The sequence below is a fragment of the Narcine bancroftii genome, chromosome 4 (genome assembly GCF_036971445.1).
Source record: "Narcine bancroftii isolate sNarBan1 chromosome 4, sNarBan1.hap1, whole genome shotgun sequence".
NCBI classification, from domain to species: Eukaryota; Metazoa; Chordata; class Chondrichthyes; order Torpediniformes; family Narcinidae; genus Narcine; species Narcine bancroftii.
Window position 1 is genome coordinate 123,602,019 of NC_091472.1, and position 17,626 is coordinate 123,619,644.

Sequence of the window (17,626 nt, forward strand, 5' to 3'; positions counted from 1 at the left end):
ATCCCAAAGCTAATAAAGTGAATTTTGAAGTCAAGTCGCTTTTTTAACGAGGAGACATGGCAATTTGTGCACAGCAGGATCATGGACCACTGTGTGCAGTTCTGTAGGAAGGATATCAATAAGCAAGAAGTACGGAGAGGATTCACCAGGTAATTGGCTGGACAGGGGCACATGAGTTCACGGGAAATATTGAAGAGTCTTAACTACCGGGAGTGCAAGAGGTTGAGGGGTGACATATAAAATCACGTGGGGGGATGGATAAAGTGAATACTCAAAGTCTATTTCCCAGGGTAATGCTTCTAAAACCAGAGGGAACAGGTTTAAGGTGAGACAGGAGAGAGAGAGAGGTTTAAGAGGGAGCTCAGAGCATGTTTTTCTCTCAGAGGGTGGTCTGTATCTGCAATGAGCTGTCAGAGGAAGCTATAGAAGTGGAAACGATTATTATGTACAAAAGGCATTCGGGGCAGATATAAAAATACAAAGGATTGAAAAGGATATGGGCCAAATATAAGCAAATGGAAGCAGCCAACTTGGTGGGCTAGGTGAAGTTGGGCTGAAGGGCCTGTCCTGTACTGTGCTGAAACAATCTATGATTCCATCTCACAAACAGCTGGACAATAACAATCAGATAAATGTCTTAGGGATATTGATCAAGGGATAACTATTGGCCAGGATATTAAAGTCAACCTGAAAGGGCAGATATGTTGTCAGTTTGACTTCTCTGACACACTTCTGACTCCCTCAGAACCATACTTCAGTAACACTCTCAAGGTTCTGGGCCAGGACTGCTATCAGATTGTAACCCACAGCTGAATTCCATCTTCACAAAACCCGCCATCTCAACAGTGGAATGTTGCCCATAACAGTTCATCTCCCAGGAGTGCCCAGATGAGTGGGCATAGCCATCCCTTCCCAGTAACCCTATCACCAAATCAGTTCTGAAAAGAAGGCAAAAGCCAGAAGTGTCAGAATCTTCACAACATAATACAGTGGTGATTAACAGAAACATGCCAATCTCTTACCTAGATGGAAGTGAACCAGATCCCCTTTTGATAAATTGGCTTCAAAGCTGACATAAAAATTCATGGAAACTCACCCACAAACACTTATGAATGTCATTCACTCATTCTGCAATCTTTGCAGCATTTCAATAGTTTCTGCCCAGTTTATATTCGCTTCCAGGCAGGAACCAAATGGAAACATTGAGTTTTTTTTCCAGAGAAACATTGAAGTACAGTGAGGAATGATAATAGAGGAAATGGGCACAGGTTGAAGTGTACCTCGACTTCCCTTGATCCGATTCCATCATTCACAAGATCATGGACAGTCCAGTTTGCATCTCCACTACATCTTCCTGCCCATCCACCATCAGCCTTGGTCACAGTCCCAGACCTCCCCACTCAATAACAATCATACAGCCTGCAAATTGGTTCATGGGCTATGTTATAACATTCCAAAAGTTGTGCCATCCACTGAGGTGCTATACCAATGTAAGTCCTGTCTTTCAACTTTGTTTCTCATCTCATCACCCAATCCTAGAATAGTATCAGAAAGACACTTGCCCTCAGATCTTTGTTCTTTGACTGCTTGTAGCCTTGTAATTGAAGGGAGGACCCCAGATACACAATTTCCACCTACCCACTTCCAAAACATGAAAGACGATAAAAAAAAAGATCCGGGTAAGAGGATTAAAATGTGGCCACAGCAGCGGATGAGTAAGGAGCTCAGCAGCTGAAGGATTCACACAGGTTGCAGTCTACTGGTGGCTTGCAGTCGAAGGATTCACAACAGGCTTCTGGAGACCAGCTCATGGGAACCAGTAATCAGAACCGGGAATTGAGAGGGTGCTGAGAGAAAGAAGGGCTCCTGAAGGTGCTCAGGTGCTGAAAGGTTCTTGATCATATTAGAGATTTGGATCTGGAGTTCAGGATGCCAATAGATTGAACGGGAGTCTGTGCGGCTGTGAGCGCACTGGATGCAAATCCATGGACATTCAGTGGCTTTGAAGGGACTCTTTTTTGCTTCTTTTTCTCTTATTATTGGAAGTGCTGGGAAATGTTCATGGAAATGCTTTGCTTGCCTTTACGGCGGACAAAAGTTGAAGTATATTGGGCATATGATTTTTTTGTATTATTATATAAAAGGAACCTTGAACCTAAAACCGCATATTAACAAGAAAGCGTATCCAAATCTTGCATTGCTGAATTATTACTGCAGAAATAATGGGCAGTACAGTTGGTGCAACACCTTTACAGCAACAGGACCAGGTTCAAATCCCGAGCTGTCTATAAGGAGTTTGTGTGCTCTCCCCGTATCTGTATGGGTTTTCCCCGGGGGCTCTGGTTTCCTTCCATCATTACGGGGGTATAGGTTAATTGGGTATAAATTGGGTGGCACGGACTTGTGGGCTGAAATGGCCTGTTACCATGCTCCATGTCTACATTTAAAAAAAATTTAATTTAATTTTTTTTCAAATGTATGTGCTGAATTCTCTGCTGGTAAAACATGTGTTCAAAAGATCTAACAACTGAACCAAGTAACCATAAATATTCTGTTCATTAGCTGCATGAAATGATATTAACACCAGCCTATCAATGAGCTAGCTGCCATCACCTACTGAAGACAAGCAATGCTCCTTTTATGGATACAGTATTCTGTAAATCATCTCACAAAGACTGCAAATTAAAGAAACTAATTAGCATTCCTGTCCCTGATGCTCAGCTCAATTCCTAGAGTGTACATATCAGCCAAGCTCATAATTTTTGTTGCTGTTATTACCTTCCTTTTCCAGTCCCTTTTTCTCAAAATAGGAACAGAGTCGATCAAGGACCACAGAATCTTTGGAGCCTTGAATTAAAGCCTCTTCATCAAGGATCCAGAGCAGACCCTTGCACTCTTCCTCCTGAGTAGGTGGCTTGAACTGATAGATGAAAACACCAAGATATTGGATCAGCTTCAAACTAATGCAGACAGATTAATCCAATATGTAAATTTGATCATAATGTAGTCAGCACGGCAACAACAAATACATAGAGTTTAAACTGCAGTTGCTGGAAATCTGAATCAAAAACAGAAAATAAACGAGGAAACTCAGCAGGGTCAAGCAATATCTGTGAACAGATATTAATTATTCTCTCTCTCAAATTGCCCTCTTTAATATTTTATAGTCCTGCACATATTGAGCCATCCTGGTAATCCTGGTCTCATCCTATAAACACCCCTCCCCAATTGTCTCAGCAACTTACATATCTTTCTCACTCGAGGTGGAGAGGTCCTGACTCAAAATAATGACTGCCATTTCTCTCCTGAGCAGTCTCCTGGCTGCCGTACCATTTACAAGGATGGGTCAAGAGATGTGAAGGTGTACATATCAGGGAAGGATGAGATAGCTGGATTTCTCTCTCTTTGGGAAAAGAAAGTGGAAGGGTGAGGTCTCAAACATAAGATTGTCATCAGGAAATCAATTGAGGAATTCAGAAGAAATGTCTTTTATCCAAAGAGTGATGAGAATGTGGAAATCACTCACATGGGAAACACATCAGCAGAGAGTATACGTGCCCTTGGGAAGAGGCTCGGCAGGTAAATGAGGGATAAAGAAATAGAAGGTTCTACTGATGAAGAAAGGCTGGAAGATGTACAGTGCAACACAAACACCAGCATAAATTGGCCTTTTTGTGCAGTTCATCTTATGTTATCGAGTCATGGAGCAACAGAGCATAAATTTGATTTTTTTAAAAATTTAGACATACAGCATGGTAACAAGCTATTTCAGCCCTGAGCCCATACCGCCCAATTAACTACACCACTGGTACATTTCATGGAATAGGCCGTTCAGCCCAACTCATCCATATCAACCAAGTTTGCTTCCGAGGCTAGTCACGTTTGTCTGCCTTTGGCCCATATCCTTCAGTACTCTTGTACATATTTCAGTACTCTTCTTGTACATATATCTGTCTAAATGTCTTACGAACATCAAAGTAAGGCACACTTCTATGACTTCCTTTGACAGCTTTGTAATCTAAAATAGCACTTGTAGATGACGGGAGCTATAACCACTTATCTTAATTGATATGTTCAGGTGACCTACTATGAAGATATAATCGACAGAGCAGTTTGGTGTAGCAACACTAAAGGAATAAGTCTTCAAAAATGATGCAAACCCTCCAAGATAAAGTGTTCAGATATTAGCCCCTGAAGCTAATGAAGAAATCAACAGTAATCATTTCATTAGGTACAAAACTCATTAGATTCTTGAATGCCTGATGCCTGCCTTTTATAGTGCAGTGTTACTCAGGAAATGCCATTGACAATGAGTACAGCAGGGAGTACAATTGAATCTGGTGACACCGCATTTTTCACATGTAATATAAATTGCTCTAATAATCCAGCAATGCAGAGGGAATTATTCAGACCTGTGGTGATGGAGGCTATTAATAACATTGCTTAATCAGGCTTGGGACTATAGACTAGTGAAAACTGCTAATTTTTTACACTGCATCTGACAGGTGGTAAATTTCCTCTCTGTTCTGCAGCTTTGTGGAATCTAAGGTTAGAAACTAATGTTTCTTTGAAAGTTTGCAATACGCATATCTTCACTGAATTGATTAAAGGTAGTGGGTAAAATTCCCCTTGGGGTGTCCTTAGAGCCTCCTCCAACCATCTAGATGTGGTCAGACTGGAATTTCAAACTGTTGGCTGTGAGATCTCTTTAGTTTCACTAGGCTGACCTTTCATCGCTTTTAAGTATACCTGGTACTCCTCTTAATTTGCCTTTCCCTATTCCCCATTAAACCCCTAGCTTGGTAGCAATGGGCACATAAGCACTTTTATGGGATTACTCTATCTAGAGCTCTCGATGTGGCCTCCTCATAGAACCATAAGACATTACAGCACTAAAAGGCCATTTGGTCCTTCTAGTCTGTGCAAAACTATGACCTTGCTTACTTTCACTGACCTGCACCCAGTCCATAGCCCTCCATACCTATCCAGATTTTTCTTCTTTGTTAAAATAGAGCCCGCATTCACTACTTCAGCTGGCAGGTCATTCCACATTCCCACCACTCCCTGTGTGAAGAAGTTCCCCCTAAACATTTCCTCTTTCACTAGAGGTTAATACATAACCTCTAGTTTGTATCTCACCTATCCTCAGTAGAAAAAGCCTAATTACATTGACTCTATTTACCCCCCTCATAATTTTGTATACCACTATCAAATCTCCCCTCATTTTTCTTTGCTCCAGGGAATAAAGTCCTAACTTGTTTAATCTTTCCTGTAACTCAGTTCCTGAAGTCCCTGCAAAACTTTAGTAAATTTTCTCTGCACTCTTTCCATCTTATTGATATAGTTCCTGCAGATAGGTGATCAAAACTGTACCATACTCCAAATTTGGCCTCACCAATGTCTTAAACAACTTTACCATAACATCCAAACTCCTATATTCAACACTTTGATTTATGAAGGCCAATATGGCAAAAGGTCTATGTACAACCATGTCTACCTGTGACATCACTTTCAGGGGATTAGGTATCTGTATACCCAGATTCCTCAGAGTCTGAAGGCAGACTGAGAATTCACTTCATTGAGCACCTTCATTCTGTCTAATGCAACAGAAAGGACCTCCCAGAGGCCAACCATTTCAATTCCACACACCAATGCCATACCGACATGTCTGTCCATAAACCTCATGCACTGCCAAATTACGGCCACTACAAATTGGAGGAACAACACCTTATATTCTGTCTGGTCAGTCTCCATCCGGCGGGCATTAACATCGACCTATCCAATTTCTGTTATTCCCCCCTCCCCAAGTCTCTGTTTCCCTATTCCTCTGTTCCCCCAGCTCCCCACCCTCTTCTATTCCTTCTTCTATCAGAGAGTTACCTTCAGCTCTCCTCCTCTATCACTTGTTTTATCTCTTCTACCCTCCCACCTGTATCTACTTATGATCTGTTACCTGTTAGCCTGTGCTCCTTCTCTGCCCATTCCTCCCTCCCCTCCTCTCCTCCTCCCCTCTACCCCACCTTATTATTTAGGTTTTTTTTTGCAGATTCATGACAAAGGGCTCAAGTCCAAAACTTTGGTTACCCTTAACTTCCGATGGATGCTGCATGACCTGTTGAGTTCCTCCAGCAAATTTGTATATTGCGCTCAACCCCAGCACCTGCAGACTTTCTTGTTTAACTTTTACAGTGAAAGGCCCGCTGATAACATGAGCTGCAGATTGACCCTGCACTATTCCTTACCCTCATCCATCAGTGATCTACTCCAGTAATGCACTTATTAAAGCCTCAGTGATCCACTCTGACCTCGAGTTTAAACACTGTGTTTGTGTCGGTTTTAAAAAAACCTGTCCATAAATAAATTCCTATAACCTGGGATTGGTGGGTGCACAGCAAAATGCCAATAATAGCACCATGATAATAACCAGATCATTAAATGTGATGTTGGTTAAGAATTAAGTTGACCAAGTCTTTGGGAAGAGTTCCCTTGCTTTATTTAAACCTATAGGAGGCCCCAGTTTCACCTCGCCTTAGTACTGCACTGTGGTGCGATTTGAAGCCACTCTTCTGGAGGCAAGACAATAGGGGTCTGCTTTGGGAGTAACTGTAGAATTTCAAAACCAAATTTTATCAACATCAGTGAAGCTTTGGGATTGCACTCAGAATTATGACGCAGAGGTGTTATGATTCTGGTACTGCCTGTATGAAGTTTGCGCATTCTACCTGTCACCACACGGGTTTCCCTAGAGCTCTGATTTCTCCAAAATCCCAAAGATATGCTGGTCAGTGGGTCAATTGTCATTGTAAATGAGCCCTGCTGGAAAATGCTGGTAAAAGAATTAGGGAGAAGTTATTTGTAATGGGAGAGATAATAAGTAGGGAAACGAGATTGCTCTAAGAGCCAGCATAGACTCAATGGGCCAAGTGGCATAGAGTCTTACAGCAAAGGAAATGGCCTTCACCCCAACTCCAGGCAAATAGGATTAGTTTAGATTGTTATCTTAGTCATCACAAAGGCCTGTTCCTGTGCTGTACAGTTTTGTGTTCATTCCAACAGGGCTAATCATACTGCCAGCAGCACACAAACAGGAATACATTGCACACATGAAACTCAGACTGGTTCCCTTTTACCCTGACCAGTCCCTTAATTCATGATGCCTCCATCCTAGCTCTTCCATTTGGCCCTCAATCAGATTCACTCATTGAATGTGGATGAAGAATTGTACAACCCAGTACCACGATGGATGATCCATATGTCTATAAAGCCAATGACTAGTATCACTTCCCCCCTCGAATGTGAGTCAAACTGATTTGATAAATTATCTCTTTCCCTCCACCCACCTTTGAATACAAAAAAACTCATCCTTGGCTCCTGTAAGGGAAGGTGCTTTTTTTTTCCTACTCAATTAATAGTTGGCTTGCTAAATTAGTAAAGTGATGGAAACAAAGTAAAAATGATTCTTTTCCTTAGGTTTTGACCAAATTGTCTGTATTAATCACAATGTGCTGAGTATACAGGGTTAGTCTGTCGCAGCTTACACATGCTCCAAGGCAGAATATACAAAATTACAGAATTATTCTACCTCTTTCTTCATCTTAAGAGGTTTTGCTAGGAATAAACTCTTTAACAAACATCTGCAGTGTCATTGCCCAAAGCAATTCAAATTGATTTACCAAAATGCATAGTGCAGTGATTTAGGAATGTAGTCCTGAAGCACAACAAGTCTTCAAAGCTTCCTGTATTTGTGATAAATAGAAATTGTCAGCTTTTGATCTCCCTGACTCTGTACAAAGTCTGTGGTAGAACTAATCCACAAGGTCCAAATACAGCTTAACTCCTGAACCAAAACTGCACCATGAGCCATCCAGTCTCGACAAAACTCCAGCCCGTGCTTTGTTCAGGTTCAAAGGAAGGGCTTGAATTTAGATAGAACTCAAAACAGTTTTATCAGCCAGTTAAGTGGTTTTGGACCTCTGGTCACCGGTGTACTGTAGGAATCGTGGAGCCAACACTGTACACAGCAAAATCCCACTACGTGTCTCTGTGACATGTGTCAAGGGAAATGTGTTGGCCAGTGTTCTGACAGTTACACTGCTGTGGCTCTCTAAAATGGGGCTTTGGAGTACAGACAGGCATACTTGGCTGCAGTGTTCCAACTGATAGAAGGCGCCTCCAAAGCTGAAAAGTCACTGCAGGTCAGGTAATAGAGTTAATATCAGTCATGATGAGAAGTAATCAACATGAAATGTTAAATGTTTTTCTCTCTCCACCTGCTGAAACTTTACAGGACTCTGTTTTTATTTCAAAATTTCAGCATCTGCAGTGGTTTATTTTTAAAATACTTTGTTGTGAGCTTGCCTGAGGGGTAGCAAAAGAAAGTAGCCTTTGTTTGCATTGTGGTTGGAAGGTTGTCTGCATGATTAATCAAGAATACAAGTTGGTGCAGCTTACAGTGGCATAACTAGTAGAGCTACTGCCTCCCAGTGCCAAAGACCTGAGTTCAATCCTGACCTCAGGAGTGTTTGTGTGGAGTTTGCACATACTTCCTGAGGACTTATGGTTTTCCACCTGGTGTTAGGTTAGTTGGCTGCTATAAATTACCCCTAATGAGTTGGTGGGTGGGTGAAAAAATAAAATTGTGTAATGGTCAGCAAGGACTCAGTGGGCTGAAGGGCCTGTTTCCATGCTGTCTCTTTCCATGACTCCATGACAATTGCAGCTCCAAAGCATCAGCCACGATTATGGTCTTGATTTTATTTCATGTTTCTTGTATCTGCATATTTTACCCTCCATCCATTAAGGACTATCAGTTAGCAGGGAGAATCTACAATGTACCATTGGGTTTGTTCCAACTAATCATCAACTGCTCCGACACCACAAAAAGGACTGATGTATTGTAATGCCATTTTTTTGTTGCAGTAACCACATTTATTACAGTGTATCTAGGTATCTTTTGAACTTATTTTCTCTTTTTAATTTGATGTATACTGTTGTAGTTATGTTTTTATTCAATGAAGTACCTGTTTGGCTCCAGGAAGTAAGAATTTTGATGCATGTGAACATTGCACAATGTGTATGATAATAAACTTATTATCATTAAAAGTGCCACAATTACACAGTGTCCAATCAAGTTGTAGGTAAAATACACTGGAAATAGATTAGGAAAGTGTTGTTATCTATAATGCCTAGGCACATCATAGTTACTACATATGTTTTTATCATGCGGTCCACCCCTCTCAATGTCCCTGATTACTTTAGTACTAGATCCCATCGAAAACCATCTACATTCCTTACCAGATTTGAAGTTTGATCAATGACTGACACTGTAGACACTGGAGAGGTTTCACCCATGTCAAATGCCACTTGAATGTTTTCCTGTTGAGCAAGATGGCAACCATTAATTTAAGATCCACTCTTCTAATAAAAGTTAATTTAACATCCACTCTGAAAGGTCTTAAATCATAAAATAGAATATACCAAAAATATGATTTATTTTTAATAGCTGCCCCTATCAATCAGATTCCCTCAAGGAGGCCCATTCTCCTGACATCAAGATCCCAACTCCTTGAGATGTTGTGTGGCCTACCTACCTTCCTCCCGAAGATCTTGACTTTCATCATTTGGATCACAATTTTTGCAAAAGATAGACAGGAATCCATAGACCTATAACCAGTCTGCTAAAGTTCAGTGTTTCTAACGAATCTTCCAACATTCCCCATGACAAATACAAACAGAACATCCATCAATAGTGAAGTCACCTCCTTGTATCTCTTCAGCTGAGAAACAAAGGTAGTCTCGTGGAAAAACATCTGGAGCCGCTCTTGAGCATAGTTGTGACACAACGTCTCGAATGTTGCCGCTCTGTCCTTTCCATGTCCTGGATTCTGAAAGCCTGGGCTATCCAACACCATGATGGATGTCAGTGACAACTGCTGGGAAGAAAATGACCTGTGGAATGCAAAGACAAGGATCATTTCATGAACACAAGCTGCTCTACTTTGTGCTTTTGAGTGTGCAATGAGAACTTTGGATTGGACTTTAAGGTTCAAGTTTTCTATTATTGTCACATAATGCTACAAAAAATGTAATATACCTGATGTACTTCAACCTTTGCCTCCCAAGAGACATTGCCCAATGCCCCTAACTTTATAGCAAAAATGAAGGCTGTACCAACTTGGTAATGGAATAGGGGAAGGAAAAATCTGCCCTGAATCTATTCAGCCCTTCAAAAATTAATTGTATTTTAACTCCATTCTTCTTTCTTGGTCCTTAATAGAATTAACTTGCACAATATTTTAATATTTTGACTATTAACTTGGCACCTTTCATATTAAGGGAGAGGTTTCCATACCTTCTTCACCCATTGTATTCAGAAGTGGTGTCCCTTGCTGAGAAATCTGCACTTAATGTTAAAGACACAATTCCCTTACCCCATATTCCTCCATCTGCAGAATAACATTTCTGTCCATTGTGACAGATTATAGATATGTTTTTGGGAGATAAATTTGGGCAGGTTTTTTTTAGTGTAGGTCACATACAAACATTTTAAAACAGATATTATTTAAAATGCAGGAGCTCTGCTAATGCTAGACAGGCTGGCTCCAAGTGCCTTTGCAAAAGCTTTAGAGAGTGCCCAAGAGACTTCACTAACGGATTGTTGTTTTAAAAAAAAGGCAACATTGAAAAAATTTGTGGAGCCGCAGGGTGTCTGGAGTGGAAATTGCTGTTCTAAGACGGTCATGTGGCTTTTCAAGCCGAGAGAGAGTGAGAGAGAGAGAGAGAGAGAGAGAGAGAGAGAGAATTCAGTTCTGCAGTGCTACAGTCAGTAGCAGCAGCTGGGACTGGAACAGGACAAGCTGGAAAGCTTGTGGAAAAACCCCATTTGGAAGACGGGTTGTGAGTACTTAGTTCAGGCTGGTCAAAGCTCTAGTGGTTTATACAAGAGGAGAGGACTGGCTGCCTAATATTCATTTGAAATAAGAGAAACAAAAAGGAGCTCTGTGGTGACCTGAAAGAAAGAGGTTATCACCTGGAAAACTCTGATGGGGCAAGTTTCTTCGGCAAGACACTGAAGTGGCTGGGTACAAGGAATCAGTTGTGGGTGTCCAGTGAACAACATATCTCTCTCTGAAAACCGACAAGAACCTTCCTGAGCGGTAAACATTTACCTTTCTAGCACCAAAGCCCGGTGAACTTTATAAATGCTAAATTCTGTGCACAGTGTAAGAATTGCCTGCAATCAGTAAACTTGGAGGAATGAGAAGTGAGATTGGTCTTTGAATCAAAGAACTTTTCTAAACTTACACATACATTACATACACGTGTGCTTAGAATTAGAAGGGGGGGGGGGTTAAGTTAATAGTAGTAAGTTAAAGTTTGATCCTGTTTTCATATATATAGATAATTAAAAGGCTTGTAACACCATCCTATCAATACCTTTCAAAATCCTTACCAAAGAAAGGTTCCACGTTCTTAGCAACATATCAAAGGCCTGATGTAAATCATCTTCTAGTCTCATCCTCAAACAAAATAATTGCTTGCTATTTATCCTCAGTCCCCCTTAACACCTTGTAAATTTATCTCAGATCACCTTTCAAATTCCACAGAAAAATGCTCTATTTCTGTATTTCTCCAGTTAATTTAACCCTTGGAGTTCAGACACCCTTCTAGCGAATCTCTGTTATCCTCCTTCCCAAGGCACTATATCTATCCTAACCTGTTATGCCCAAAACTGCTCAGTTATCCACAATGGTGACATGGCTTCTGTGGCCATTTTGATAAGATACTCTTTTTCCTGTTGACCTACCAAATGAATGATTTCAACTTTCCCAACTCTGCATCATTTGTTAGATTTTCCTCCAGCTCCACGCTAATCTTATTTATACCCCTTTGCAGACTCTCTATGTTGTCTTTACAACTTACCTCTACCTATCTTTGTGTCATCGGACTCACGGAGCCTTCATCCAAGTCCTTTCTGTAAATCCTACAAAGCCGTGGCCCCAGCACCAATCCCTGTGACACACTATTCATTACATCTTGCCAATCAGAAAAAGACCCCTCCTCTACATTTCCTGGTAGACACCAATCTTCTGTCTATGCAAATACATCTGATACAATTAACATTTATTTTCCCACCAACCTTCTGAAAGTGTCAGTACATCTGCAGGTTCCGCCTTAGGCATAACACGTGGTTTAGAGTCAGAGTCCAACAGCACTAAAACAGGCCCTTTTAGCTCACTCAGTTCATATTGATCTTTTACCCATCTATACTCATCCCATTTACTCAGATTAGGACCATTCCTTTCCTCTTTAAGTGCCTATCTAAATTCTTCTTATACATAGTTCTTGTATCTGATTCCGTCATCTCCTCCGGCAATACTTTCCAGACAACACTATTCTCTGTTTAAAAAAGCTTTCCCTCAGGTCCCCATGAAACTCCTTCCTCTCAAATGTAAGCTATGCCCTCTTATATTTGATGGGTAAAAGATTTTGATTATCTACCTTTTCCATGCCTCTCGTAATCTTATACACCTCTATCAGGTCACCCTTTCACTGCAAGGAAAGCACACCCAGTCTGAACAATCTCTCCATTTTACCAAAGTCCTCCAATCCAGGGCTTCAATTAATCTAAATAACATGATTTCCCTTGTGGTGATACAACCACTTCACTGGCCGCACTCCTACCAGCCTACTTGCAGGGGGCAACCACTGTACCTGCAGGCCGGAAACATGGGAGGCTGGCCCCACCTGCCCACTGTCAATCACCCTCCCGTTTAAAGACTCGAGCCAGCCCCTTTGGGAGCTAGTCGGGCATGTGGAGCCAGGAAGGTACAGTGACCTGGTGTGTACAAGTTTAAGCTGGTTAAAGCCTGATGTATAGTCTGTGGACTTTGTGTCTGAATTCTTCACACAGCAATGCTCACGACCCTTTCACCTAACCATGCTGGATTTGCCTGTATACTTGGATTTGCCTAAGTGCCCAGACATAACATTTTACCTGTGACAGATGTTCAATTCATCGCCCAGCAACTCTCTGTTTTCCTCTGTTTGTGAATAAAGGAGCTACATTTGCAATTTCCCAATATAATAGATCCTTCCCCAGATCAGTATTTACCGGTTGATAAGCATGACAATAATGGCAAATAGTTCTTCATATAATCCAGCTGCCATTCCTTCCACACATTCCACACCTGTCAACCGGGGACCTAAAGGCAAAGGAAGACAACTTTAATACCTTAAACTCATATGAAGCAGGAACTGACTTGCCTGACCCACTCACAGATGAAAGGCTCAACAGTATTTGTTGACCATCCCCAAACCTTCAAAAAGATACACAGTGGTCCTTCTTCGAATTCCAAACCACGACTTGAAACTTGCAGGGATTAAAAAAAAGTAGATCCCATTGGATGAATTCCAACTTCAAACACTTATTTACACAATATTATTTTATTCTCCCTCCCCCTACCCCCCACCCCCATATTTTTAACTCTTCCCCCTCGATTCTATCCCTCACCTACACACTGGAGGCCATTTTTAGTGGTCAGCTAACCTACCAGCCTGTGAGGGGAAAACTGCGCACCCGAAAGAAATCCACCCAGAGGGAAGATGTCAACTGAGGTCAGACAGATTGTATCCATAAAGCTATCATCAAAAGATGGAGTGGCACTCGAGATAACATCAAGCAATTTTGAAACCAGGAAGGGGCAAATAGCCAGTGGGTAACGGGCAAGACGTAGCCAAAGCTACACCTGCAGACAGAATGCAATAAGTACTCAACCATTGGTTTTTCTCTCCTCAAACTCATGAATATCCTGCATTCAAAATTACTTCTTCCATGTCTGATGAGAAACATTGATTCAGATCATTAACTGCGATCACTTCTCCAAAGATTCTCTCCAATATTTTCAGGGGTTTTTTTTGTGTTAGATATTGACCATAGGATTGTAACTTTACAGATTCAAGATCATATTATTGTCATGTAATAAAACAGAAAATATATTACACAAAATTTCCTTGAATCTACCTTAAGGCAGACAAAGATTCACTAACAGCAAAAATTGCCCACAGCCTTTTACAGTCAGAGAAATAAATGGAAGCAAACGACAACCCCCCCACCCCCAGAGTCACTTAATATCCATGGTTTCAGTTCCAGTGCTCCCGCAGTCTCCGCAGCCATACAGCCTCCAGCCTAAACCACTAGCAAACTGAGCTCCTGATCTAAACCTCTGACACAATCAGGATGCCTCCAGTACCCTCTAGAGTAACCCATTTGTTGAACTGAGGCACAGGGTAGGTCTTTCATCTGTAATGTACCTCAATGGTGCTGGGGAACCTGCACGGAAATCTGCACTAAAACACAGGTAGGGGGTCTATGCGAAAAGAGGCATCTTGTATTTTGGCAGCATATTTAAATGTCCAGAAGGCTTTTTCAGGCAATGAGCAACTGCAGTCATTACTGCAATGAGGGAAAATGTAGCAGCCACGGAGAACAGCAAGATCCCACAACCACCAGATGTTTGAACAAGAGCAGGGTTTTGATATCCTGAACGCTAGCCAAACATACTTTGGGCCCAAGCCAGACACAATAGAAAAAAGAGGAAATGTTCTGCTGCACTGAGAACAGTCTCCATCCTCCAATGAAGAGGAAGCCAGAGTCTCTGCTGCCAAATTAGGTCACAAGAAAAATCAGAGCTGGAGTGGACTGTTCATACCCACTCCTGTGCCAGACCCCCACAGCCCTCACTTCTTCAATCTTTCAAAAAAGTGATCTCCTTCCTCTTTAATAATCTAGGCACCACTACCCTTTGAGGTGGGGAGTTCCAGAGTTTCACCATCTTCAGCAAGAAGAAATTCCCACACATCTCAGGATTGCCTCCTTCCTCAAGATTCTCCTACTAGTGGAAACATCTCAACTTCTAACATGTCATGCCCTAATATGTTTCAAAACATCACCTCTCACTTCTTCTAAAGCACATAGATTTAACTACTTTAGTCAATTGTGCTAAAACAAATGATTGCACATAGAGAAAATGGTGCAAACCTGCGGGGAGCAAGGAGCGGAGATATAGCACTCCTGCGGGATCTAATCACTCAGTCAACTGCCATCAGCTCTGCACAGGCTTTGAACAGCCCATTAAAAGAGCCGATGGTAGTTTTATTTAAAATCCTGTGACCGCAGGGTCTGCACCCAAGATGATGGCCCCTACAATCGGCAGCAGGCAGTGGGGTTTCAGGCTCCAGGGGAGTGAATGACTGGCACAGAGCACCAGAAAACGGGAGACCATCCCACATATAAGAAGGAGAAGCAGAGGAGACGATCCATAGGACGGTGACCATGGCAGTGGACCAATGAGGGGGTTCTACTGGTGAAAGTCCAATGCATGCAACATGCTACTGCTGACTCGAGGTAAGGAACCCACGGAGGCTTGGGGCTGTTGGAGACTGCTGTCGGGAGTCTCACGCCAGGCTGTGGACTGCTGGAGACTGGCTCGAAACTGACTGAAGGGGTACCAGGTATCAGAACGGGAATGCGAGGAGGTACCAAAGGTTGCTGAGGGGTTCCTGATCAAGTCAGATGTTTGGATCTGGAGCTCGTGTTGTCAATGGTTTGGACAGGATGTTGTATGGCTGTGGAACTTGTGGAAGCGCTGGAGGCAAATCTACGGACATTCGGTGACTCTGAGGGAACTCAGCTTCTCTTTCTCTGACTGTAAGAGGCACTTCAGGCAATTTCTGCCGATGGCAAATCTGTCTGTCTTACAGCAGGCAAAAGCAATTTCATGTGTAAAATGAAACTGTTTTATTACAATGACAGTAAATCAGAATCAGAATTTATTGTCGTGAACAAGTCATGAAATCCGGTGTTTTGCAGCAGCGTCGTAGAGCAAACATTCATATTATAACCATCTTACAACATTACTACAAAATAAAATAATAAAAATAATATTGCACAAAAAGTGCTTTTGGTTCATTAATTATTCAGGAATCTGATGGCAGTGGGGAAGAAACTGTCCTTGTGCTACTGAGTGCTCATCTTTAGGCTCCCGTACCTTTTCCCTGATGCTAGCAGAGTAAAGAGGGCATGACCTAGGTGATGGGGGTCTTTGAGGATAGAGGCTACTTTTTCAATATGCCACCTCATGTAAATGACCTCGATGAAGTGAAGTCTGGTGTCTGTGATGTCGCAGGCCGAGTTAACAACCCTCTGGATTTTATTCTTGTCCTGAGAGTTGGCGCCTCCATACCAGGCAGTGATGCAACCAGCCAGAATCTCCAAGGTACACCTGTAGAAGTTTACGAGAGTCTTTGGTGACGTATCAAATCTCCTCAGACACCTCACAAAGCATAGCTGTTGGCGAGTCTTCTTTGTGATTGTATCAATATGGAGGGTCCAGGATACATCCAGGAATTTGAAGTTTTTGACTCTCTCCACTATGAGGACTGGGTTGTGTTCCCCTGACTTCCTCTGGAAGATCACAATCATCTCCTTGGTTTTGCTGACATTGACCCCAAGGTTGTTGTCGTTACACCATTCAGCGAGCTGATCTATATCCCTCCTGTACACTTCCTCACATTGTCGTTTGTGATTCTGCCAACAAATCTGGTGTCATCGGCAAATTTGTAGATAGTATTGGAACTGTGCCTTGTGGGTGTATAACAAGTAGAGCGGTGGGCTAAGCATGCATCCTTGGGGTGCGCCTGTGTTGATAATCAGTAAGGAGGAGACATTGTTTCCAATTTGTACTGACTGTGGTCTTCTAATGAGAAAGTCAAGAATCCAATTGCAGAGGGGGGTACAGAGGCCTAGAGTTTGTAGCTTCTTGACCAGCATTGAAGGAATAATGGTGTGGTAAACCATTGTATACATGTTTGGCTGTGCTAGGACACACCCCTTGGTGTCTCTGCATGAGGCTCTTCCCACTCACCCCTGAATAAAGGCAAATTTACCACAGACCCCTCCTCAGTCCAGGATAGTCAACCACCATGGACGAATCTCCATTCTGCTGTGAATAAAAGCTGATCAGTTTCTCGACAACTTCTAGTCTTTGAAGTTATTGATGGTGCATCAATTTTATTTACAACAATTTTTTGATAGTGGAGCAGATTATGAAGCCAGAAAAGTTGGACTTTGACCCACAATCACCAGACGCATTCAACATTTTCGAACTCTGGCTGCATTGCTTCAAAGCTTTCCTGCAGGCCTCCTCTACTATCGTTCGATCAGAGGATGATGGGCTGCAAGTACTGTATTCCCAGGTCGGGCACTTGGTATACTTGATGATCAGGGATGCTGAGTCGTACCCAGCGGTGATGGGAGGTAAACGAGGTCTATGCTAGGCACCTCCTGGTTTCCCAAAAACAGCGACCTGGGGAATCGAGCACTGAAAACCTTCAGGCTCTGCGAGCTCTTGGACGGGCCTGCGACTGCAAAGCCATGATGGCCGAGGTGTACAGGGAGACTTGATTAGAAATGCTTATGACCCGAACATAAGATCCAGCTACGTCCAACAGAAACTGTTGAAGCAGGGTGAGCTTAACTTACAGAAGGCTGTTGAACTAGTGGACATGCTAGAGGTGGCCCTCCAAAATATGGACACTTATCCAGCCAACAATGCAGCCACCTTGT

The 17,626-nt window shown here is 42.3% G+C and overlaps 1 protein-coding gene across 4 annotated transcripts in view; it reads right to left on the reverse strand.

Annotated features, from left to right (window-relative positions):
- The window catches only part of LOC138761090 (unconventional myosin-XVIIIb-like), a 260,108-nt gene that overhangs the window by 142,162 nt on the left and 100,320 nt on the right, over positions 1-17,626 (reverse strand). For all 4 annotated transcript variants that reach the window (XM_069932681.1, XM_069932680.1, XM_069932679.1 and 1 more), the window contains exons 13-16: positions 13,115-13,205; positions 9,759-9,948; positions 9,295-9,375; positions 2,779-2,920 (exon numbers count right to left, since the gene is read on the reverse strand). In XM_069932681.1, the coding sequence (XP_069788782.1) occupies positions 2,779-2,920; positions 9,295-9,375; positions 9,759-9,948; positions 13,115-13,205 (504 nt within the window). The remainder of the gene's footprint in view (positions 1-2,778; positions 2,921-9,294; positions 9,376-9,758; positions 9,949-13,114; positions 13,206-17,626) is intronic.